This window comes from Centropristis striata, chromosome 15 (genome assembly GCF_030273125.1).
Source record: "Centropristis striata isolate RG_2023a ecotype Rhode Island chromosome 15, C.striata_1.0, whole genome shotgun sequence".
Classification (NCBI taxonomy): domain Eukaryota; kingdom Metazoa; phylum Chordata; class Actinopteri; order Perciformes; family Serranidae; genus Centropristis; species Centropristis striata.
Window position 1 is genome coordinate 1,494,963 of NC_081531.1, and position 25,571 is coordinate 1,520,533.

The 25,571-nt window shown below is 38.6% G+C and overlaps 1 protein-coding gene across 1 annotated transcript in view; it reads right to left on the reverse strand.

The window, feature by feature from the left end:
• The window catches only part of slco2b1 (solute carrier organic anion transporter family, member 2B1), a 47,269-nt gene that overhangs the window by 4,059 nt on the left and 17,639 nt on the right, over window positions 1-25,571 (reverse strand). The window contains exons 7-14 of the mRNA XM_059351487.1: window positions 22,831-22,929; window positions 17,919-18,049; window positions 11,172-11,256; window positions 9,623-9,787; window positions 8,620-8,809; window positions 7,516-7,660; window positions 3,279-3,481; window positions 459-523 (exon numbers count right to left, since the gene is read on the reverse strand). Of these exons, the coding sequence (XP_059207470.1) occupies window positions 459-523; window positions 3,279-3,481; window positions 7,516-7,660; window positions 8,620-8,809; window positions 9,623-9,787; window positions 11,172-11,256; window positions 17,919-18,049; window positions 22,831-22,929 (1,083 nt within the window). The remainder of the gene's footprint in view (window positions 1-458; window positions 524-3,278; window positions 3,482-7,515; window positions 7,661-8,619; window positions 8,810-9,622; window positions 9,788-11,171; window positions 11,257-17,918; window positions 18,050-22,830; window positions 22,930-25,571) is intronic.

The following is a 25,571-nucleotide window of genomic DNA, read 5'->3' on the forward strand; positions in this document are numbered from 1 at the left end:
GTTTATAAGCTTAACAGTTTTACAATTGAAGAATACAAATTGCTTTGGGCCTCCACCAATGATACATGAACACTAAAACGTCCATGTTGCCGAGCCCTGGTCTATGGTCTATGGGGACCGACTGGCTGTTGGAGCGCCACGGGGCGGGACTTTTGGTATTTCTGTACAGACTGATTACAATTTTTAGATTTTTGAAAACACAAAGGTACTCTGAGCATGTGGAGCTGCAGAAACCCGTCTGACTGGAAATCTGAGACTCTGGATTCATTGAACCCAGTTTTGTTATTGAGTGAAACTTGAGCTCAGGTATAAAATGACACCAAGACTGTTGTTCTCCTGTCGTTGTTCTCGTCAGTATCGGGTTGATTAAAGACAGACTCTCTCTCTCTCGGAGCCTCTTGTTCCTGTTTGGTTCACTGAGTCAGAAACCTGAAGGACAGAACGACTCGGAGACTCACCGAGGACTCGGAACAGCATGTACTGGACTCCCACCGCAAAGGACTTGTCCTCAGGAGGCACCGTCCTGCAGAGACAAGACCCACTGTTTACACAGAGCTGAGGGGAGAGGACAGGCTGTTTACACAGAGCTGAGAGGAGAGGACAGGCTGTTTACACAGAGCAGAGAGGAGAGGACAGGAGAGGCTGTTTACACAGAGCAGAGAGGAGAGGACAGGCTGTTTACACAGAGCAGAGAGGAGAGGACAGGCTGTTTACACAGAGCAGAGAGGAGAGGACAGGCTGTTTACACAGAGCAGAGAGGAGAGGACAGGAGAGGCTGTTTACACAGAGCAGAGAGGAGAGGAGAGGCTGTTTACACAGAGCTGAGAGGAGAGGACAGGAGAGGCTGTTTACACAGAGCAGAGAGGAGAGGACAGGAGAGGCTGTTTACACAGAGCTGAGAGGAGAGGACAGGAGAGGCTGTTTACACAGAGCTGAGAGGAGAGGACAGGAGAGGTTGTTTACACAGAGCTGAGAGGAGAGGACAGGAGAGGCTGTTTACACAGAGCTGAGAGGAGAGGACAGGAGAGGCTGTTTACACAGAGCTGAGAGGAGAGGACAGGAGAGGCTGTTTACACAGAGCTGAGAGGAGAGGACAGGAGAGGCTGTTTACACAGAGCTGAGAGGAGAGGACAGGAGAGGCTGTTTACACAGAGCTGAGAGGAGAGGACAGGAGAGGCTGTTTACACAGAGCTGAGGGGAGGGGACAGGCTGGACAATATTTTAGTATATACAACATGTAGACTTTTTTTTGGTAATTTCACATCTTGTTTTGATCATTTTGTGTCTTCTTTTGGTCATTTCTGGAAATTTTGTATCTTTTTTTTTGAAATGTATGTGTTTTTTTTGATCATTTTATCTGTTTTGATCATTTTGGGGAAATTTTGTATCTTTTTTGGTAATTTTACATCTTGATTAGGTCATTTTTTAAAACCTTTTTTGGTAGTTTCTGGAAATGTAGTGTCTTTTTTGGGTAACTTTGCATCTTTTTTGGGGGGAAATTTTGTGTCTTTTTTGGTAATTTTGTGTCTCTTTTGGTCACTTTACGTCATTTTGTGTCTATTTTAACATTTTACATTGTTTTTTGGTCATTTTGTGTTGTGTTGTTTGTGACACTTGTGGGCACTTTTTTCCTGGTTTCTGTCATTCTAACGGTGTTATTCTGCTCAAAGACTGTTTGAGTTGCTGTGATTGTTGTGATTCCTCAGAGCTGCAGGACTTGTTGCTGTGTTCTGTTGATCTTCTGTCAGCTTGTTTGTCTCTCTGCAGATTTATCTTCATTGTCCTGCTGCTTCCTCCTAGAACTCTTGGATTGTGTATAAAGTTCTTCAGAGCTTCATGTGTGTGGATGTTAAACCATAAAACTAAACGTTGAAGCTCTTAAACCCAGCTCAGAGTCTCTGCTGCTGACCATCACACTGACAACAGGTGAGTCAGCAGCTCAGGTGAACTCTGACTCTGATTGGATGAAAGCTGTCTGACCCCTCCCCCTCTGAGCCTCCTTCCTGTTCTCCTCCTCCAGCAGCTTCTTCACCATCTGGATGTATTTAACCCTCAGCAGCTGTGAGCCTTTAAACTGTTAATGAGGCTGTTGTTTGGTTTTCAGTGTGAACATGAACACGGCTTTGTTTTCTCTTCGTATTTTAGAGGTTTCAGTTCAATTCATCAACCGTCTTGAATGTTGAATTCCAGTGAATTCTATGTATATAAGATACAGAAAAAATATCAATTAATGAATTTAAAATAAAGGATGTATATATATATATATATATATATATACACTACTGGTCAAAAGTTTTAGAACACACCAACTTTTCCAGAATTTAATTGAAAATGATGCAGTTTAATGTCTCAGTGTACTCTGAAATTAATGCACATTTGCAACATTTAAAATTCTTTATTGAGCATGATAGTGTTTTGAAAGTTAAAAAAAAAGATTCAAAATCACATTTTATGTTGGACTAAAGGACTAAAAAAAGACACAAAATGACAAAAAAAGACACAAAATGACAAAAAAAGACACAAAATGACTAAAAAAAGACACAAAATGACTAAAAAAAGACACAAAATGACAAAAAAAGACACAAAATGACTAAAAAAAGACACAAAATGACAAAAAAGACACAAAATGATAAAAAAACACAAAATGACTAAAAAAAGACACAAAATGACAAAAAAAGACACAAAATGACTAAAAAAAGACACAAAATGACAAAAAAGACACAAAATGACCAAAAAAAGACACAAAATGACAAAAAAGACACCAAAAGACACAAAATGACAAAAAAAGACACAAAATGACCAAAAAAAGACACAAAGTGACAAAAAAAGACACCAAAAGACACAAAATGACCAAAAAATGACACAAAATGACTAAAAAAAGACACAGAAAGACTTACAAAGACATGAAAAGAATTCAAAAATGGACAAAATAGCCCAAGACTCCATAGAGTTAAGTTGTTAACCCATTTCTTGTTCCCTGAAAAAGGCCTACTTGTATAATTCTGAAATGTACATTATTTTCCAGTTTTGGTTAAGCTTACCTTTTTTTATTTACCTCTGGCAGTTCACCACTTACCTTTGGACCCTTTCAAGCTGTTCATTTGACTTGAACTGCTTGAATTTCAATAAAAAAACTGGAAAAATTGGGGTGTTCTAAAACTTTTGACCGGTAGTGTATATTTATATATATATGTGTAGCTCCTCTCGTGTCGAGGCTCAAACGTTCAGAGCAGCAGAAGAAGAACTCTCCCAGGACGTTAAAATGAGTGAATGCTGACCTGAGGATCATCATGTAGGACGGCGTCTGGGAGAAGGAGGCGATGAAGCTGGTGAGGCCGAGCAGCGCCACGAAGGGCAGCAGGAGGCCGGAGCAGCCGCTGCCACACGTCCCCGGAGACGCCGAGCCGCCGGGACCAACGGGGCCGCCGGGACTGCCGGGACCGCCGGGACCGCCGCCGACACACCGGCAGAGAGTGTAGTTCTGAGAGAAAAACAGATGAGCAAAGAGTCGTGTTCATCCCTCTGAAGCCCAACATCAAACCATGTTTTCTACTGACAATCACCAGAAAATTCACCGTTTGTTGTAGAAAGAAACTGTAAAAACAGACATTACTGTCAGAGTGTGAACTTTCCGACGGTCTTTGAACGGATCATCAGTTTATGAATGTTTCTGTTAAAAAAATGAATGGGAAAAAAAACTGAAAAGAAAAAAAGAGGGAAAAACTCTAACTCTAACTCTAAAAATTGTTTTATGGGAAAAAATATTTTTACCGGGGAAAAAAAGTAGAAAAGAAAAAATAAACTTAAAACCTGAAATAAGATCAAATATATTAAGTTTAAACTACAGAACTAATTGTTCTCATCATTAGATTTGGAACCAACATTTACAATTCGTCACTGAGTATGATTCTGTTCTCAAAGTTAAAACAAACAAACAAACAAAAAACATCATTTTCAAAATCTGATTTTATGGTTTTAATGTATTTTTACACACACACAAAAAAACACTTCAACAAGGAAAAAAAATTAACAGGGAAAAAAATTAATGGGGAAAAAACTAGAAAAGAAACGGAAAAAAACAACCTTTAACGGGTAAACCCCCCAAAAAGGAAAACCGAAGATAAGGTCAAATATATTTAGTATAAAAAATATATTTAACCTCTTAGATGTTAGATTTGGAGCCAATTAAAGAATACTTAAACTTAATAAAATATAGAATTTCCATTTATTTTTTTGCATTTATTTCTATATTTATTCATACATTTACATCCATTTATTTATTTAGTTATTTATTTATTTAAAACTGGAGAAATACTTACATGTACTAATAAATAAATATATGTGGAAATAAATAAATAAATGAATAAAAATGTAGAAATAAATAAATACCTAAATAAATCATACAATAAATGTAAAAATATAGGACTTCCATTTATTTCTTGCATTTAGTTATATTTTTATAATTTATTTGTAAACATATTAATAAATGTATTGATTTAAAACTGGAGATAAGATCAAATATATTAAGTATAAAAATATAGACAATTCACAATACAATACAATTCTTCACTGAGAGTAAAAAAACCCGAAAATAATAATCATGTCATAGAGGAGGTTGACAGCAACATGAGAACGAGTCACAAACTGACAAAATAGACCAAAACTACAAAGAGTTAATTATGATCTGTCCTGAAGAATTTCTCCTTTTGATAAAAAGTTAACATTTTATTTTCCTGACCGCTGAATGTAAAAGGTTTCATTGTGTTGGTGGCAGCGTTCTGCTTTTATTTCCCATGTTGGCAGTAAATCTACATTTCTAAAGCTGAAAGTGAAAGCAGAAACCAGACGTTATATAACCGTCCAGATGTTTGTTGGGGTGGAATTCAGTAATCAGGAACATTTATAATAAAGAGTTTCCAGTGAAGCTTCCAGGAAACATTAAATCTCTGAGGAGGAACGAAGGAACAGACCTGACGGAAACAATCGCCCAAGAAAATACACCAAAATACAGATTGTTGCTTTTATTCCAGCTGGAGGTCTGTTTGAACAGCTTCTCTAAATGTGACTGTGTGTCTGTTATTTGTCCCAAAATGCAGCTTAAATTTAGATTTATTTAATTTTTCCCCCCTTTTCTCTTCTTTTCTAGTTTGTTTCCTTTTGAAAAAATGTTTTTGTGATTTTTTTTCTCCCCCTGACAAAGTGTTTTTTGTGTTAAAAACCCCATAAAATCTGATTTGGAAAATTATGCTTTTTAACTTTCGGAACACAATCATATTCAGTGAAGAATTGACTTTAATTCTTTGTCTTTTTTGTAGAACTTTCTGCTGGTCTTGTATGTCTTTTTTGGTTTTACTTGTTCCATCTTCATCAAACACAAACTGGCGTTAAAAGGAGTTCACCCAGTGGAGTCTTGGGATATTTTGGGGTTTTTTTTAAATACTTTTCATTGTGCCGCTTGGAAAAAAAAGTGTAATAGTCATATTTAACATATTTAACATCGCTATAATACTTTAATTTTTTTTTTGCACAATCTCATTTATGTAACCTGATAATTATTTTTTCACTTTGACTTTCTGGATCAACATTTTGAATGAATGAAATGAATGAAACCAAAAAACAACAAACATTAAAATCTGATTTTTAAAAAAAAATCATGTTTTTTTCCCCCTTTTGAAACAATAACACTCAATGAGTTTTAAATGTTTCAAATGTGTTTACAGGTTGCAAATATAACATATAAGTTCTATATTGTTATACTTAATATATCTGACCTCATCTCTGTTTTACTTTGGTCAGAGGGAAGGTGACGGCATCGTTACGTTTATTATGTCGTGACGTCATGAAGAAGAAATGTGCCTGTGATTTCAGTGACACAAGAGGATTAAAAGCCAGAACTTTAAAACTTTTACAGCTGGGCGTTTAATAAAAGTAGTGCAGCGACGCCTTCAGGGACCCCAGAGGGTGGAAATGGGAGTTTTCCTTTAACCCATTGATGCCTAAAACTGCCTGTAAAACCTCTGATTGGTGATTTTAACCCTATAAACCCAAGTGTATCATATTTGATACACAAGTTTTTGAGACCTCTACATCATCAGTTTTTCTTTTCAACACATGTATACATCAGGTTTTTCAGGAAAAAAATATCACAACAACTGAGCAACAAATTGCATAAAAATACAAGATATAGCAAAATTTATATGCAGGTTCCACTGGTGGATCAGTCATTGCTGCATGAAAACTTCATATCAGCAGATGTATGATGTTGTTTTATATGGAAAAAAATATTTTGCATGTTTGAGGAAAATGTTAAAAGAAAGTAAAGCCTTAAAAGGTTAAAAATGTTGGGTTTTATATGTTTTTGTTAGTTCAAGAAAAACAAACCGTGAGCAACAAATTGCACAAAAAGAACTGATGTATCAAATATGATACAAATTAAAATCATATATCCCTGTTGTTTTTGGATTTTTTTTAAAGTTATCTGTCAGCAGGTTCAATAAACACTCAAGTTTAAAAAAAAAAAAAAATTCTGGCAATTATATAGTGGTTCAGGCTTTATAGGGTTAACATCAGCCCCTAAAACCTGAAGTTTTTCTGTAAATTCAACAGAAGTGTCAACGCTTCCTACTAAATAATAGATTTTTCAGCTTCTGTAGCAGATAGAAATGAAATTCAAAAAGTATTTGAGAGCTTATACAAATACTACAAAACGACATATCCACTTTCCAGGCTTCAATGGGTTCCAGGTATAATTAGATAATAATCTTCATTTAAATGAAACCTGTCAGATATTCAGGCTGATAGTCTAATTATCTAACGTCCCTCTAATCCTCCATCAGGACAAAAGTGAAAGCAGAGAGACGACAGCTGTGACTCTTCACTCCAAGAAGTGAGTCTTTAACCTCAATGATTCTCTTTCTGTGTCAACAAAGTCAATCTGATGATCCTCAAAGTGTTTTACTGCTGCTGGAGCTCACTCCACTGAACAAACACACAGAGCTTTAGTTTGGCTGCTACATTAGTTTCACTCTGCATATTGAAGCCGTCTGTTCCCGCTCAACACCGATTCCACCGAAAAAAGTTGTTCAGGGAAAACGCTGGAATGCAAAAACAAACCAGAGCAGAGATTCACCCTGTGATGTCACCCACTCAGAGAGAAACTCAGAAACTTATTTATTTTATAATTTTCTCTTATATGTTTATCTTCATTCATTCATTTATTTGTTTTAGTTTTTTCCATTTGTTTTGTTTTTGTATTTTTTGACTATAACTTTGGTGTTTTCTAGTCTATGGATGTGTTGGATAAACTGATGTGTGCTCTGACAGCTGATAGAATTATGCATCCAAGGAAAATCCAATAAAAATAATTTTGAAAGAAAGAAACTCAGAGAAACTGTTTCTGTTCCATCAGTTAAAGTGAATCGAAACTTTTCGGGCAGAAATTTTTTTGGGGGGCGAACGTGTGCACTACGGTTTCAACGTGAAGTGATGAAGATGATGAAGAGGAATATTTCTTACTGTGGCTTTGTTGTTGTTGTCTGTCATGACGTCGGTGCAGCCGGCGTGGCACGGCGACCTGAACTCCACGCCATCCGACCCGCAGACCGGATTAAAGGCGTCCTGAGGACAGCGACAGTCAGCGCTGCACGACAACGAGCCACCGCTGCACACACACACACACACACACACACACACACACACACAATTATTAGCTGCAAAACCTTATTCATTAATACTCCAGTAGGGGGGAAATGTTTCGTGTCTTTGCCAAATTTAGTTCCCTGACATTTTTGCAATAAGGCCATTGACGGTGAAATTAGTTCCCTCTCAAAAGTGAAATTAGTTCCCTAACAAATGTAAAATCAGTTCCCTCAGAGTGGTGGAATTAGTTCCCTGAGGGTGGAAACAGTTTCATGTCTGTGGTGAATTTAGTTCCCTGAGCGCTGTGAGTGGAATTAGTTCCCTGAAGAAAAGTGAAATTTGTTTCTTGACAAAAGTGAAATCAGTTCCCTCAGAGTGGAGAAATTAGAGCTGACCTTTGTGAAATAAGGGTCACACCGTGGAATTAGGTCCCTGTCAAAAGTGAAGTTAGTTCCCATAGAGTGGGTGAATTATTGCTCTTTTTGTGCCTCACAAGAGCGAAATGTTTCCTGAAAAAAGTAAAATCAGTTCCCTTAGAATAGTAAAATTAGAGCTCTTTTTGTGTTGAAATGAGTTCCCTGAGGGTGGAAAGTGTTTTGTGTCCATGGTGAATTTAGTTCCCTTGACATTTGTGTAATGAGGGTGTTAATGGTAGAAATTACTTCCCAGACAAAAGTGAAATTAGTTCCCTTCGAGTGATTTCACTCACTAAATTGTCAATTAAGTTCCCTTTCAATAGCATTATAAGTTTCCTGCTTGTTGTAAAACTACCTTCTCTCCCAAAAGTAAAATGAATTAGTTCCCTGTCGGTTGTGAAATTAGTTCCCCGTCAAAAGTGAAATTGGTTTCCTGTCAATTGTTAATTTAATTCCATTTTTAAATAGTTTCCCATTTGTTCTGTAACCTTTGTAAAAAAAAAAAAAAAAAAAGCGTTTCATGTCAGTAGTGGAGTTAGTTCCCTGTGTAACCCGGTGATGGTACCTGGGAGGAAAGACCCCGGCGACCTTCTGCGTGGAGCAGCCAAGGAGCAGCAGCGGCGTGGACGAGAACAGGCAGAGCAAGATGGCGGCGGTGCACAACCTGCTGGCGCCGCTGACTGACAGACCCAAACGCCTCATCAGGACGCCGCCAAGGACGGTTCCCAACACCGCCAGAGGGATACAAACTCCTCCTGAGAGATAATATAATATAATATAATATAATATAATATCATATCATATCATATCATATCATATCATATCATATCATATCATATCATATACCATATTTCCTCCAATAGTAGCCGGGGCTTCTATTAATAAAAAATCAGTTTGGGACCCGGCTAATAATAGGGGCAGGCTATTATTTGAAGGAGGGTTTTATTCAAAAAAGAAAATCAGAGCAGCTCTGATCGGCACTTTTTAGAGTGTTTTACACAGCGCATTGTAGCCAGTTACCCGGATGTCGGCCATATTGGAAGTACTGGGATGTAAACAAACAATGAACAGCTGAATGTTCATTTGAAGCAGGATTTAAAATGTCTAAACTAGTAGAAAGCCCAGAAGAACGTGTGTAAACGGCTGGACTTTACAGAGAATGACTAGGACAGCAGAGAAACAACCATATTTACCTACAGGACTAACTCGTGGAGACAAACTTCTAAATACAGAAATCTGTTACCGTCAGATGATGTTTCCTGAACGGTGTTCTCCGTAGATCACCTCCTGGTTGGAGTTAGGGTTTCAGTTTAAGGTGAGGCCTTGTAGAGAGAACTGTTTGGGGTTCAGGTAAACTTGGGCTCATGTTAACAACTTAAAGGAGGATTGGTTGGGGTCAGGGGTCAGGGTGGTGCAGGTTAAGGTAAGACACCCGGCTTATAAAAGAGGCCGGCTTTTATTTACTAAGAACTGTTTTTACACCCGGTTACTAAATGAGCCCGGTCATTAATAGGGCCCGGCTTTAAATTGAGGAAATACGATAATGATATATAATATAAACATCTCACCGATCATCATGGTGGAGAAGGAGACGGTCTGGCTGAACTGCCTCTCGATGAACTTGGCCATGAAGGTGGCGAGGCCCGACAGCAGCGCCGCCAGGTTGACCTGCGCCAGAACCACCAGCAGGTAGACGGGACTCCTCAGGGTCCGCACGGCGATACGAGGGAAACCTGACGGACAGAGACATTTATCCTCTGGACAACAAAAATATAGGATGTCTTTGACAAAATCAACCAAAAACAAAATAAATAATCACAGAGAGAAACTGTAGAAACAGACGTTATCGTCATAGTTTGATTCTGTCCAACCATCATCGGTTACCAACCCTTCTGTCTGGAAAAAAACAAACTAGTGTTAAAATGAAAAGAACAATGTGAAGTGTTCTCTGTTAAAGCTGTTAAAGAGGCTCCAGGGCCAAAACATTTGGATTAAAAACTCTGCAGATGTCTTTAATAAACTCTGATCACTAAAACAAGACGCTCTGTCTTTTATTAACCCTCTGGAGTCTGAGACGGTTTTGAATCCTTTTCGTGTCTTTTCGTGTCTTTGCAAGTCATTTTGTGTCTTTTTTAGTAATTTTGTGTCTTTTTTAGGTCATTTTGTGTCTTTTTTTAGTCATTTTGTGTCTTTTTTTTGGTCATTTTGTGTCTTTTTTAGTCATTTTGTGTCTTTTTTTAGTCATTTTGTGTCTTTTTTGGTCGTTTTGTGTCTTTCTTAGTCATTTTGTGTATTTTTATGCTGATATTTGTGTCAGAATCTCTTTATTCTGCATGTGTCAGTGTTGGTGCTTTGGTTCTGTGTCGGTTATATTCTGGAGTTCCTCAGGGTTCAATTCTGGGACCACTTTTAAATTCTCAACTCTCTGAACCCCACGTTTGTTTTCCTTAAAAAAATCACAAAAATCCTCCATTTAGCATAGAAAGATACTGTAAAAACAGACGTTATCATCAGAATTTGAAGTAGTTTCAGTTCTAAAAAGTGACTGTTACTTGTGTTAAATGTTGATATTAGTGTCAGAATCTCTTTATTCTCCATGTGTCATTTAAAATAAACCAGATCACAGAGCTGAGAGGAGAGGACAGGAGAGGCTGGAAACATGACAATACTGAGAATATGGACAATAAGTGGAGAAAACTGTTTTGGTATTTTACATCTTTTTTTGGTCATTTTGTCTTTTTTTGTTCTTTTTGTGTTGTTTGTTCGAACATTTGTGACACTTGGGAAAGTGTTTATATATAAATTATGTTTTATTACAAATTTTAAAATATAATTTATGACAGAAATTCAACTTTTTTCCTGGTTTCTGTCATTCTAACGGTGTTATTCTGCACAAAGACTGTTGGAGTTGTTGTGATTGTGCTGATTTGACTTAGAGATGATATAGATTTTATATATTGTAGTGAGTTTAATGTTGGCGTTCAGAAGGTTACAATGAAACAAGAAAGGCTGAGTTGCGTCAGTGCTCTGGAGGCCCAGTGACCTCTGACCCCGGAGCCGGCGGCAGCCTTTAGTCGCCTCCTCAGACAGGAAGCAGAAGGAAAAGAGGACTCTTACTTTTGAGGAAGTGCAGCAGAGAGGTTTCCTGGCAGGTCTGAGGCTCTTTGCTGTCCGCTTTGGACTCCACGTCCTCTTCTGCGTCCTGACAAATATAGAAACAGAAGATCACATGGTGGACTGTCTGAGGGGCCCCGCAGCCCGGGGACGTTTACATTCAGCGCTTCAGATAAACGTGTCCTCTGAATGACACATGGTCCCTGTTACTGGAGACACTTTACAGCAGGGGCCTCAAACTCAAATTACCTGGGGGCCGCTGGAGGCAGAATCAAAATGACCAAAAAAAGACACAAAATGACAGAAAAAAACCTAAATTACTTAAAAAAAGAAACAAAATGACCAGAAAAGACAGAATTACCAAAAAAGACACAAAATTGCCAAAAAAAAAGACACAAAATTACAGAAAAAAACCTAAATTACTTAAAAAAAGAAACAAAATGACCAAAAAAGACACAAAATTACCAAAAAAAGACACAAAATTACCAAAAAAGACACAAAATGACAGAAAAAACTAAATTACTTAAAAAAGAAACAAAATGACTCAAACAAGACACAAAATGACCAAAAAATACACAAAATTACTAAAAAAGACACAAAATTATTTTAAAAAATGTATTTAAAAGAGACACAGAATTAGCAAAAAAAGACAGAATTATCTAAAAAAAGACACAGAATCACCAAAAAAGACAAAATGACCAAAAAAAATAATTAAAGGGACCTTCCACACACAACACGGTAAAGTGCCATTCATATAAAACTCACATTAAACTTTCATATCAAGGTGGGGGCCACAAAATATCATCACGAGGGCCACAATTGGCCCGCGGGCCGCCAGTTTGAGACCCCTGCTTTAGATACATCACTGTACTGCTACTCATGGATTCATTTAGTTTCAAACACTGACGTCAGCTGGATAAAAGCCTCTCTGGTAAACATCCATAAGCTGAGACTTTAAGACGTGAGCTATGTTTATGATATGTGACAGAAGACAGAGCCGAGGATGGAACGTCTTTAATCTAATATGTGTTCGTCTGAAACCTCTCAGTTCATTTCTGATTAGTGGCGTTATGGACCAGAATAAACCTAGAACCAGTCGGAGCATTTCACAGCAGGTCAGCAGTGTTTATCATCATAATCTGAAGTCAAGAAGAACAATGTGAAGTGTTCTCTGTTAAAGCTGTTAAAGAGGCTCCAGGGTCAAAACATTCTGCACACGTCTTTAATAAACTCTGATCACTAAAACAAGACGCTCTGTCTTTTATTAACCCTCTGGAGTCTGAGACGGTTTTGAATCCTTTTCATGTCTTTTCGTGTCTTTGTAAGTCATTTTGTGTCTTTTTTGGTCATTTTGTGTCTTTTTTTTGGTCATTTTGTGTCTTTTTTGGTCATATTGTGTTTTTTTGTCATTTTGTCTCTTTTGTGTTTTGTTTTTTTGTCATTCTGTCTTCTCATTGTGTGTCTTTTTTGGTCATTTTCTGTCTTTTTAAGTCATTTTGTCTTTTTTTTGTCATTTTGTCTTTTTTTTGGGGTCATTTTGTGTCTTTCTTAGTCATTTTGTGTCTTTTGTGTTTTGTTTTTTTGTCATTCTGTCTTCTCATTGTGTGTCTTTTTTGGTCATTTTCTGTCTTTTTAAGTCATTTTGTCTTTTTTTTGTCATTTTGTCTTTTTTTTGGGGTCATTTTGTGTCTTTCTTAGTCATTTTGTGTCTTTTTGTGTCTTTCTTAGTCATTTTGTGTATTTTTTTGGTCATTTTATGTCTTTTTTTAGTTATTTTGTGTCTTTTTTTAGTCCTTTAGTCCAACATAAAATGTGATTTTTAATTATTTTTTACTTTCAAAACACTATCATGCTCAATAAAGAATTTGAAATGTGTCAAATGTGACCAAAGGTGTCAAATCTACCATATAAGAGGGTTCCATCCAGTTCTATCATTTGATACTAAATCTATTTGAGCTTGTCTCCAGTTTTACTTGGTATATCATCATCAAACTGAAACTGGCCTCATGGAGTTTACAGCCAGAACTTTAGAGGTAAATTTACAGTAGGGCTCCACGCTGCTTTGTTTTCTAGTCTGATGGAGGCAACAAGTCTGGATTTGGAGCTTCTGGAGACTCTGGAGGGTTCACCACCTCCAGCGAGGTGCTGGGTGGTCTCTGAGATAGAGCTTCCCTCAGCAGACCTGAAGTCTTTATGTTATCAGATGGTTTATGGTGTTTACATCCACTGATGGACTCAGCAGAGGAATGTGGAGGAGTGTTGGAAACGTTCCCTCAGAAAAATGAAACGCTGCAGCCAGCAGGTTGCTCAACACATCTGACACACTCAGCCAGAGTCAACAGCTGACAGAAGCCAAACCTCAGAGTCACTTTCTGTTTCATCGAGGCAGTAAAGACCTGAAAACAAAAGTCCAACAAGCAACACAGTAAAGGTTGCCTCATTTAGATCCTTTAATGGTTTAGTAAAATGAGACGCTGCAAACCAGATTCAACCCTCTGAGCCAGAACAGATGAAGAGATAGAGACTAGAAACATTTAGACATGTGGGGAATCTCCTTATCTGATCACAGGCTCATCTTGTGTTATCTGGAAATCTGCAGCCTGGAGCTCGTCCAACCTCCCCTGAACCTGAGTTGCCTCCACCAGTAAGGATCATGCTTCGCTTGTTCTAGTGTCATTACGTTGCTTCATCAGCAGGAAACATTGTGTGGGATCACTACATTACTACTGTGCATTACTTTTCATAGGAAACCAAACAAACTGTTCATGAAGGCCTCATCCTTAATGTCCGGTGCAGACAGAAAGGCTTCAAAATAGACCGAAAACCATTGAGAGAAATGAATCAATGGGAGCAACAAAACATGACCACCAACCAAGTAGAGCAACAAAACATGTCAAACAACCAATCAGAGCAACAAGTCATGACAAACAACCAATCAGAGCAACAAAACATTTCAAACAACCAATCAGAGCAAAACAACATGACCACCAACCAATCAGAGCAATGAAACATGACAAACAACCAATCAGAGCAACAAAACATGACAAACAACCAATCAGAGCAACACAACATGACCACCAACCAATCAGAGCAATGAAACGTGACAAACAACCAATCAGAGCAACACAACATGACCACCAACCAATCAGAGCAACACAACATGACCACCAACCAATCAGAGCTACAAAACATGACAAACAACCAATTAGAGCAACAAAACATGACCACCAACCAATTAGAGCAACAAAACATGACAAACAACCAATCAGAGCAACACAACATGACCACCAACCAATCAGAGCAATGAAACGTGACAAACAACCAATCAGAGCAACACAACATGACCACCAACCAATCAGAGCAACACAACATGACCACCAACCAATCAGAGCTACAAAACATGACAAACAACCAATTAGAGCAACAAAACATGACCACCAACCAATCAGAGCAACAAAACATGTCAAACAACCAATTAGAGCAACAAAACATGACCACCAACCAATTAGAGCAACAAAACATGACAAACAACCAATCAGAGCAACACACGTGACAAACAACCAATCAGAGCAACAAGACATGACCACCAACCAATCAGAGCAACAAGACATGACAAACAGCCAATCAGAGCAACACACGTGACAAACAACCAATCAGAGCAACAAGACATGACCACCAACCAATCAGAGCAACAAGACATGACAAACAACCAATCAGAGCAACACATGTGACAAACAACCAATCAGAGCAACAAGACATGACCACCAACCAATCAGAGCAACACACGTGACAAACAACCAATCAGAGCAACACAGCATGACCACCAACCAATCAGAGCAATGAAACGTGACAAACAACCAATCAGAGCAACACAGCTCTGTATCATTGACTGACGTTGCTGTGTGACCTGCATCATTCAGTGTGTGAGTCAGTAATTATCAACTGATTCATGACTGAATGTTGACAGGATGAATCACTCAGAGGGATTAACAGCAACTTGTTTACAGCTGCTGACTCTCACTAATACTGGACCAGATCCAAACCTCTAGTCTCTAGTCTCCACTAGTGACTCAGACACAAAGACATGAGAAACGCTCCAGGTTGATAGTCTTCATGTGAGTCAAACATGTGGTGTTTGAAAGTGAAAGTGCTGAAGTTTGGCTGCAGTATTATCTCTCGGGAGGAAAAAAACATGTTGGGCAATAAGTCAGCTTATCTTTTTGATAAAAGCTGTGCAGAGTTCGTCTTTCTCCAGATCAGTTTCAGGGCCGGAGCCAAAACAAACAAACTGGTTCCTGTTGGAGCCTGTTCAGTTTACAGTCACCCTGTTATTCTACATAATTATCTGTGATCCTGTTTTATTGTCATGTTGAATACGTGTTGGACATTCCCAGACTAATAAAAACAACCTGGCACACGACTGAGTGAACCCGTCAGAGGCCCCCAGAGGGCCGGTGGGGCCCCGCTGACAGGAAGCTGCACAGTGTCATTTGCACAATACAAAGTCCTGTTGCATGAGAATATATGAAACCGAGCTTTGTTGTAGCTTTAGTGTGTGTGTGTGTGTGTGTGTGTGTGTGTGTTTGTGTGACAGAAGCTTCATAAACTGACTTTTGATCCAGTTTGAAGCCACATTTTTAGGCTCCACTTTTTATATTTTGTCGTTTTTAACTCAATATTTGACCCGTATGACGTCTGGATCTTCTGCTTCACATTGCACTTTAAACGTTAATTTAAGTTCTCAGCCAACATTTTACAACAGCTAATCTTCAATTATTTGTTGTTTGTTTTTGTGCTTTATTTTCCCAGCTGCAGCAAAATGACATATTGTCCGACTGCAGCTTCATAAACTGACTTTTGATCCATCTTGGGCCACATTTTCCCAATCCACTGTTTAGATCTTGGTGGTTTTCCAGCCTGCTGCAGGATTTGAATCATGAGACGTCTGGATCTGAAGCTGAGCGAACACGAGGAGCAAATTGCTAAATTCAGTGTTTTTTCTGGTTTTAATCAGTCTTTTTGTTTTGGAGAAGAGGAGACCTGACTCCTAACTAAACTGGCTGTGATGACGATCACCAGCTGCAGAAAACAACATATTGTGTGTTTTAACCTGAAGAGATGAGCTGCATAGTAGGGCTGTTAGGGCCCTAACCCTCCACTACTGGGCAATACCTGGAATGAGGCGGGCCTCACTCGCCGAAACGCCCCTAATTTGAATACGAGCAGTCCGGAGCTGGCTTTTGTTGGAACTTTTTTCGTCCCTGTAGAAGAGCAGGGTCTTTTTTCTCCCCTGAAAACAGCCTGGTTACTGATTGGATAGATCGCTAAGCAGGATGTGACGTAGTACTCTACACCACAACAACACGAGCTATTTGTAAAAGCCGGCAAAGTGTTCCCAACTTAGCCACTTTGTTGCTACATTTAGCGACTTTTCAGACCCCCTTAGCGACTATTTTTCAAGAAAGTGACTGGAGACAAATCCAGCGACTCCTTCTTACTCTTCTTAACGAGACGCTAACGAGCTTGTTAAGAAGAGCCTCCGTTAGCAGCAGTTAGCTACAGTTAGCTCTGTAGCAGTACAGTGTGTATGTGCTAACAGACTAACAGTTAGCTCTGTAGCAGTACATTGTGTATGTGCTAACAGGCTAACAGTTAGCTCTGTAGCAGTACAGTGTTTATGTGCTAACAGGCTAACAGTTAGCTCTGTAGCAGTACAGTGTGTATGTGCTAACAGGCTAACAGTTAGCTCTGTAGCAGTACAGTGTGTATGTGCTAACAGGCTAACAGTTAGCTCTGTAGCAGTACAGTGTGTATGTGCTAACAGGCTAACAGTTAGCTCTGTAGCAGTACAGTGTGTATGTGCTAACAGGCTAACAGTTAGCTCTGTAGCAGTACAGTGTGTATGTGCTGCTGCTGCAGGAGGTGTTCACTTAGCGATCTCTGTTTGTTTACAACAAGCACCAGACACTCTCTGCACAGTTAGTGATGCCGTTAATACACAATCACGATGTTTATGATCAGCAGAGACTCTGTGCATAATTAGCCATGCTGCTTTCAGCTGCTGACGTTGTGCACAGTTAGCGACGGTGAAAACCATACGTCACCTCCAGAGTCTCTAAATCCCTCTGGGGGCTAACTGGTAGTGGAGACATTTAGAGTGAGCAGACATTTGAGGGGGCGTGGCCTGAGACTCTAGAGAGGGCGTGGCCTGAGACTTTAGAGAGGGCGTGGCCTGAGACTCTAGAGAGGGCGTGGCCTGAGACTTTAGAGAGGGCGTGGCCTGAGACTCTAGAGAGGGCGTGGCCTGAGACTCTAGAGAGGGCGTGGCCTGAGACTTTAGAGAGGGCGTGGCCTGAGACTTTAGAGAGGGCGTGGCCTGATACTCTAGAGAGGGCGTGGCCTGAGACTCTAGAGAGGGCGTGGCCTGAGACTCTAGAGAGGGCGTGGCCTGAGACTTTAGAGAGGGCGTGGCCTGAGACTTTAGAGAGGGCATGGCCTGAGACTTTAGAGAGGGCGTGGCCTGAGACTTTAGAGAGGGCGTGGCCTGAGACTTTAGAGAGGGCGTGGCCTGAGACTCTAGAGAGGGCGTGGCCTGAGACTTTAGAGAGGGCGTGGCCTGAGACTCTAGAGAGGGCGTGGCCTGAGACTTTAGAGAGGGCGTAGCCTGAGACTTTCCTGGTGGACACTTTTCCCCCCTAGTGGAAACATTTTTTTACTGCAGAGTTGAGCTCCTGCAGCTCTCTCTCTCACCTCTTTGGGCATGTTTCTGGGGAAGAAGAGGTACGGCAGCGCGGCGAGGAAGATGAGGCAGGACGCCACCAGGAAGCCGAGCCACCAGGCCCCCACCCAGCGCAGGTCCTTGTGGTTCAGCTGGATCTGGTCTGCAAACACAAAACAAACTCTTGTCACGTTTCTGTCCGTCACATCTCATGCGTGTCGGCCAGTTTAAAGCACAGCTGTCAAACTGATCCAGGAAAGGACCAAGTGGCTGCAGGTTTTCATTCCAACCAAGCATGAGCACCTGATTCCACTCATCTAGTCACCTGAGCTGTCCTCACTCGGTTGATTACACCTGATGAGGTGTGCTCTTGCTCGGTTGGAACAAAAACCTGCAGCCACTTGGCCCTTTCCTGGATCACTTTGACAGCTCTGATTTAAAGCCAGAAGAAGAGATAAGAAAAATCGTTTTATGAGTTTATGAATGTTTCTCTGGAATATTACTGGAACGTTATGCAATCATCTTTGTCAGAACGTGAACTCTGTGACCTCATCAGGTTTTATTATCATCAACATATCTCTGTCACAAACAGTCAAAGTGAAACGAAGAGTTCGTTCGTCATGGTTGACCTGATTAGGAAACAGGTTCAGGTTAGGTTCTCAGACTCCGGATGAGTTGGATTCTGTTGCAAAACCACTGAGACGAGTTTGAACATGAGACATGCTGCAGGTGTGCCGTCCACCTGGAGTTCAAACTGAATCCTGACTGATCTGATCGTCTCTGAGTCTGCAGCCACTGCTGTATCTGTCCACTTCAATCTTTCAAAAATACACAATATAATATTTCATTGTCATGCTGACAACAAACAAATCTATGTTACACTAACAGAAGTTTTCTTTAACCATAATGGGGGCACGCAGGCACAAAAATCTCTCTTACATTCAAGCTACACTTCAAGTCTCCCCGAAAACACGGAGACGTTCAATGACCAACGTCAAGTCAAGACGTCCCGTTTACATTCAAAATAGTTCACAAACAACCCTAACCAGGAGGTGGGAGGGTCAAACAAAGCCAGGACTTTCACCCAGGAGACATAAAAAAACAGAAAAAACAAAATTACAAAAAAGGATGTAAAATGACCAAGAAAAGACACATTACCAAAAGAAGACGTAAAACTACCAAATAAAGACCTTTCTTTTAAAAAAGACGCAAAATTACCAATAGTTACACAGAATTACCAAAAAATTACCAAATAAAGACAATTTTTTCCAAAAAAAGACATAAATTACCCCAAAATACACAAAATTACTAAAAAAGACATACATTTACCAAAAAAGACACAAAATTACCAACAAAAATTACTTTTTTCCTAGTGTTTGTTTGCTCTAACCCTAGCTCAGTGGTTTTGTAGCCTAAATCCACGTGTCTGTATAATGACGTGTGGCGCTCCGCTCTGTACCGTGAGCCGCCACACGCTCATAGGATTCTACGGATAGTGCTGTGGTTTAGATTGGAGATCTGTTTGAAACTGCAGCCTGTTACAGAACAACATGATTAATGACAGATTGATCTTCACTGTAATTAACTTTAATATGTGGTGTTGACAGAGCTGCCACACCTGGACCGGTCCGACTGGAGTCACATCAGAAGGATTTACTCTGTTTGTTGTGTAAGGTGAACTGTTTGTTTCTCACAATGGTTAAATAAACCTTCACTAATCCTAGAAGCTGTAAGGTTTGAACAGAAACTGAAAAGTGGCTCAGTGTTTCACACATTTTATCTGTTTTGGAGCTTTTCTCAGGTTCACTTTGTTCCAGAATCCAAACACTTTATTATCTGTATTTCTTTCTGTTTTAACTCTCTCGAGCCCCAAACTTTTAATTTTCGCCTGCAGAGCTTTTCGGCTGTTATTAATGAAACTCTTTTGTTTCTGTGTTCTGGCTTCAGCCCTCATGACCTCATGATCTGATCATCCAGCTTGTTTCAGTTGTCACGACGACAACATCAACAGCACTGGGCAGTCTGTGGCCCAGAAGTCAGGAATCCTAATCTTATTAGGAAAAGGGGATATTCAGACTTCCATCGAAATGCAACATTTAACAGATGAAACCAGCTGGAGAACCTGTTAACCTCCCACATGGAACATTTCACAAGATCTAAACTACAGCTGCAACAAATACACATTTTAACTCTTGATTATTTTCTCCAAAATCTGTTTAACACCAGCACAGCCTCACCTCGATGACCTGATCATTATTTTTCACTTTGACTCACTGGATCAACAGTTAGAACCAAAAAAAAAGACATAAAATTATCAAAAAAAGACACAAATTTACAAAAAAAGACGTAAAATTACAAAAAAAGACCAAAAAAATTACCAAAATTACCAAAAATGACGTAAAATGATCCAAAACTGACTTTTAAAAAAATAAAAAGACATAAAATTACCAAAAAAAAAAAAAAAAATTACCAAAAAATTACACAAAATTACCAAAAAGACATGAAATTACAAAAGAAGACACACAATTTAAAAAAGACACAAAATTACCATAAAAAACCCACAAAAATTACCAAAAAAGACGTAAAATTACAAAAAAGACGTAAAATTACCAACATTACACGAAATTACCAAAAATAAGACGTAAAATGGGGCGGCTGTGGCTCAGTTGGTAGAGTTGGTTGGCCCCCAACCGAAGGGTTGGTGGTTCGATCCCTGACCATGGCAGCCGACATGTCGAAGTATCCTTGAGCAAGATACTGAACCCCAGATGTCTCCTGATGCTGCGTTCATCAGTGTGTGAATGAATTCCCAATGGTGGCAGGTGGCACCGTTTAGGGTAGCCTCTGCCACCAGTATGAATGTGTGTGTGAATGGGTGAATGAGTCAGTCTGGAGTGTAAAGAGCTTTGAGTGGTCGCAAAGCGACTAGAAAAGAGTTATATAGATGCAGGTCCATTTACCAGGTCCAAAATTACCAAAACAAGAAAAAAAAAATTGAAGACGTAAAATTACCAAAAAAGGCACAAAATTACAAAAAAGACACAAAATTACCAAAAAAAGACAAAAATTTTAAAAACAATTTCTAAAAACTGTCAGTGTGAGCAGAACGTTTTAAATAAATAAATGTAACATGTCAGTTGTGTCTGTAGAAAAGACAATAAAACGTCTCATAACACTTCAATAATAAATAACCAGCTCAACAATAAAACGCTGCTTTATGTGCAGAACAAAGACCAACAGAGACACAGAACAATGTCCTCACTATTCAAAGCGTCCTGACTTACCAGGTCAGTTTCCAAGTCTTCCCACAAATATGTACTCACACACACACACACACACACACCTCAGAATATTTGCATCATGAAACATCTAAATAAAGTAAATGTAACTCAAAACCATATTTAAATTATACTCCATTTACAGAAAACGGGACAATGTGATACACACACACACACACACACACACACACACACACACACACACACACACACACACACAGATGACACACACACACACACACACACACACACACACACACACACACACACACACACACACACAGAGACATAACACTCCCTAACATGTTTGCATTGTCCAACTAAAACTAATCCTGTGTTTCTAGTCTTTCCCTTCTGAACAAACACATTTAACATGCATCACTAGACACACACACACACACACACATGCTGACTCAGAGGATCAGGTTTGTGTGTGAACAGAGAAAGTGGAGCTCTTTTAGGCGTCAAGCGTGAAAACGCTTCAACAAACCACTGAACTCTGCTCAGATGACTGAAGATACAACAACAACAACAACAACAACAATATCTGCTTCTGTTTCTGTTCTTATAGTTTGTTCTCATCCTGCAGCTTCTGTTTCAGGCTGTTAGTAGAGACCATCAGGTGACCAGCAGCAGGAAGAACACACAATCACAGCATCAAAACATAAAACTACGACTGTATTTGTCACATGACTGAAGCTTTGTGAAACATCTGAACATGAGGAGAAACATTTTTATTTATTTATCTCTTTTTAATCTGCTTTTAAATCTCTTTTTAAATCTCCTTTTCATTTACTTTTTTTAAAACCTCCTTTTAAATGTTTTTCCTGCCTTTTATCTCATTTTTTAAAATCATTTTTAGCTAATTTTAGTCTCCTTGAAAATAACCATTTTATCTCTTTAATTTCCTTTTTATTCTCTTTTAAATTTTCATTTTCATTTACTTTTTATCTACTGTTTATCTTCTTTTTAAACATTTTTTAGTATCCTTTAAAATCTCTTATCTCTTTTTTAAATCTAATTTTTAGTCTCTTTTAAAATCTTTTTAAAAGAGTTTTTTATCTCCTTTTTATCTCCATTTTTATCTCGCTTTAATATCTTTTTATTTACCTTTAATTCTTGTTTTTAACTATTTTATCTCCTCTTTATCTTGGTTTTTATTTTTTTTTTAAATCTAATTTTTAGTGTCCTTTAAAATCTCTCTTTTATCTCTTTTCATTAACTTTTTTATCTCCTATTTATCTCGTTTTAATCTCTTTTTATTTACTTTTTTATGGTCTTTTTTATCTCCTTTATCTCTCTTTTAAATCATCTTTTTCATCTCCTTTTTTATTATCTTTTCTCCTATTTTTAATAATATTTATTTATTTGTTCATTTTTTTTCATTTGCCTGCTGTCCGCTATAACTTTGTGTCTTTTAATATTAATTTGAGCCTTCAGTGTCTCTCCCCTCCTCCAGATGAAGCAGAAATGATGAATTAAAGGTTAATAAGGTGACAGGAAGCTTTGAGGAGTGAAGATGTTTCTCAGCTTCTCTTTTATTCTTTAAAGAATCTGTTCTTTCCTCGTCTCATCCATCACATTTATCTGTTTTTACAAGTGGTCTCCTCCTGCAGGAAGTCCTCCCTCCCAGTTAAACGAGTGCAACATGTCCGAGTCTCCTCACCTTCTGACAACTTGTCAAAGTCCACGTAGAACCGCAGCATGAGGGAACCGGAGATGAAGCCAAAGGCCGGACCGATGGAGGTCACAGCCAGCAGGATGCCTGAGGAGAGAACCAGAGAACCACAGAGAACCATCAACACTAGATCTTTACTTTAGAGAGAGAACCATGAAGACTAGATCTTTACTTTAGAGAGAGAGAACCATGAAGACTAGATCTTTACTTTAGAGAGAGAACCATGAAGACTAGATCTTTACTTTAGAGAGAGAACCATGAAGACTAGATCTTTACTTTAGAGAGAGAACCATGAACACTAGATCTTTACTTTAGAGAGAGAACCATGAAGACTAGATCTTTACTTTAGAGAGAGAGAACCATGAAGACTAGATCTTTGCTTTAGAGAGAGAACCATGAAGACTAGATCTTTACTTTAGAGAGAGAACCATGAAGACTAGATCTTTACTTTAGAGAGAGAACCATGAAGACTAGATCTTTACTTTAGAGAGAGAACCATGAAGACTGGATCTTTACTTTAGAGAGAGAGAGAACCATGAAGACTAGATCTTTACTTTAGAGAGAGAACCATGAAGACTAGATCTTTACTTTAGAGAGAGAACCATGAAGACTAGATCTTTACTTTAGAGAGAGAGAGAACCATGAAGACTAGATCTTTACTTTAGAGAGAGAGAGAACCATGAAGACTAGATCTTTACTTTAGAGAGAGAGAGAACCATGAAGACTAGATCTTTACTTTAGAGAGAGAACCATGAAGACTAGATCTTTACTTTAGAGAGAGAACCATGAAGACTAGATCTTTACTTTAGAGAGAGAGAGAACCATGAAGACTAGATCTTTACTTTAGAGAGAGAGAGAACCATGAAGACTAGATCTTTACTTTAGAGAGAGAACCATGAAGACTAGATCTTTACTTTAGAGAGAGAGAGAACCATGAAGACTAGATCTTAACTTTAGAGAGAGAGAGAACCATGAAGACTAGATCTTTACTTTAGAGAGAGAACCATGAAGACTAGATCTTTACTTTAGAGAGAGAACCATGAAGACTAGATCTTTACTTTAGAGAGAGAACCATGAAGACTAGATCTTTACTTTAGAGAGAGAACCATGAAGACTAGATCTTTACTTTAAAAAGAGAACCATGAAGACTAGATCTTTACTTTAGAGAGAGAGAGAGAACCATGAAGACTAGATCTTTACTTTAGAGAGAGAACCATGAAGACTAGATCTTTACTTTAGAGAGAGAACCATGAAGACTAGATCTTTACTTTAGAGAGAGAACCATGAAGACTAGATCTTTACTTTAGAGAGAGAACCATGAAGACTAGATCTTTACTTTAGAGAGAGAACCATGAACACTAGATATTTACTTTAGAGAGAGAGAACCATGAAGACTAGATCTTTACTTTAGAGAGAGAACCATGAAGACTAGATCTTTACTTTAGAGAGAGAGAACCATGAAGACTAGATCTTTACTTTAGAGAGAGAACCATGAAGACTAGATCTTTACTTTAGAGAGAGAGAACCATGAAGACTAGATCTTTACTTTAGAGAGAGAACCATGAACACTAGATATTTACTTTAGAGAGAGAGAACCATGAAGACTAGATCTTTACTTTAGAGAGAGAGAGAACCATGAAGACTAGATCTTTACTTTAGAGAGAGAACCATGAAGGCTAGATCTTTACTTTAGAGAGAGAACCATCAACACTAGATCTTTGCTTTAGAGAGAGAACCATGAAGACTAGATCTTTACTTTAGAGAGAGAGAACCATGAAGACTAGATCTTTACTTTAGAGAGAGAACCATGAAGACTAGATCTTTACTTTAGAGAGAGAGAGAACCATGAAGACTAGATCTTTACTTTAGAGAGAGAGAGAACCATGAAGACTACATCTTTACTTTAGAGAGAGAGAGAACCATGAAGACTAGATCTTTACTTTAGAGAGAGAACCATGGAGACTAGATCTTTACTTTAGAGAGAGAGAGAACCACGAAGACTAGATCTTTACTTTAGAGAGAGAACCATGAAGACTAGATCTTTACTTTAGAGAGAGAGAGAACCATGAAGACTAGATCTTTACTTTAGAGAGATAACCATGAAGACTAGATCTTTACTTTAGAGAGAGAACCATGAAGATTAGATCTTTACTTTAGAGAGAGAGAGAACCATGAAGACTAGATCTTTACTTTAGAGAGAGAACCACGAAGACTAGATCTTTAATTTAGAGAGAGAGAACCATGAATACTAGATCTTTACTTTAGAGAGAGATAACCATGAAGACTAGACCTTTACTTTAGAGAGAGAACCATGAAGACTAGATCTTTACTTTACAGAGAGAGAACCATGAAGACTAGATCTTTACTTTAGAGAGAGAACCATGAAGACTAGGTCTTTACTTGAGAGAGAGAGCCATGAAGACTAGATCTTTACTTTAGAGAGAGAGAACCATGAAGACTAGATCTTTACTTTAGAGAGAGAGAGAGAACCATGAAGACTAGATCTTTACTTTAGAGAGAGAACCATGAACACTAGATCTTTACTTTAGAGAGAGAGAACCATGAAGACTAGACCTTTACTTTAGAGAGAGAACCATGAAGACTAGATCTTTACTTTACAGAGAGAGAACCATGAAGACTAGATCTTTACTTTAGAGAGAGAGAGAGAACCACGAAGACTAGATCTTTACTTTAGAGAGAGAACCATGAAGACTAGATCTTTACTTGAG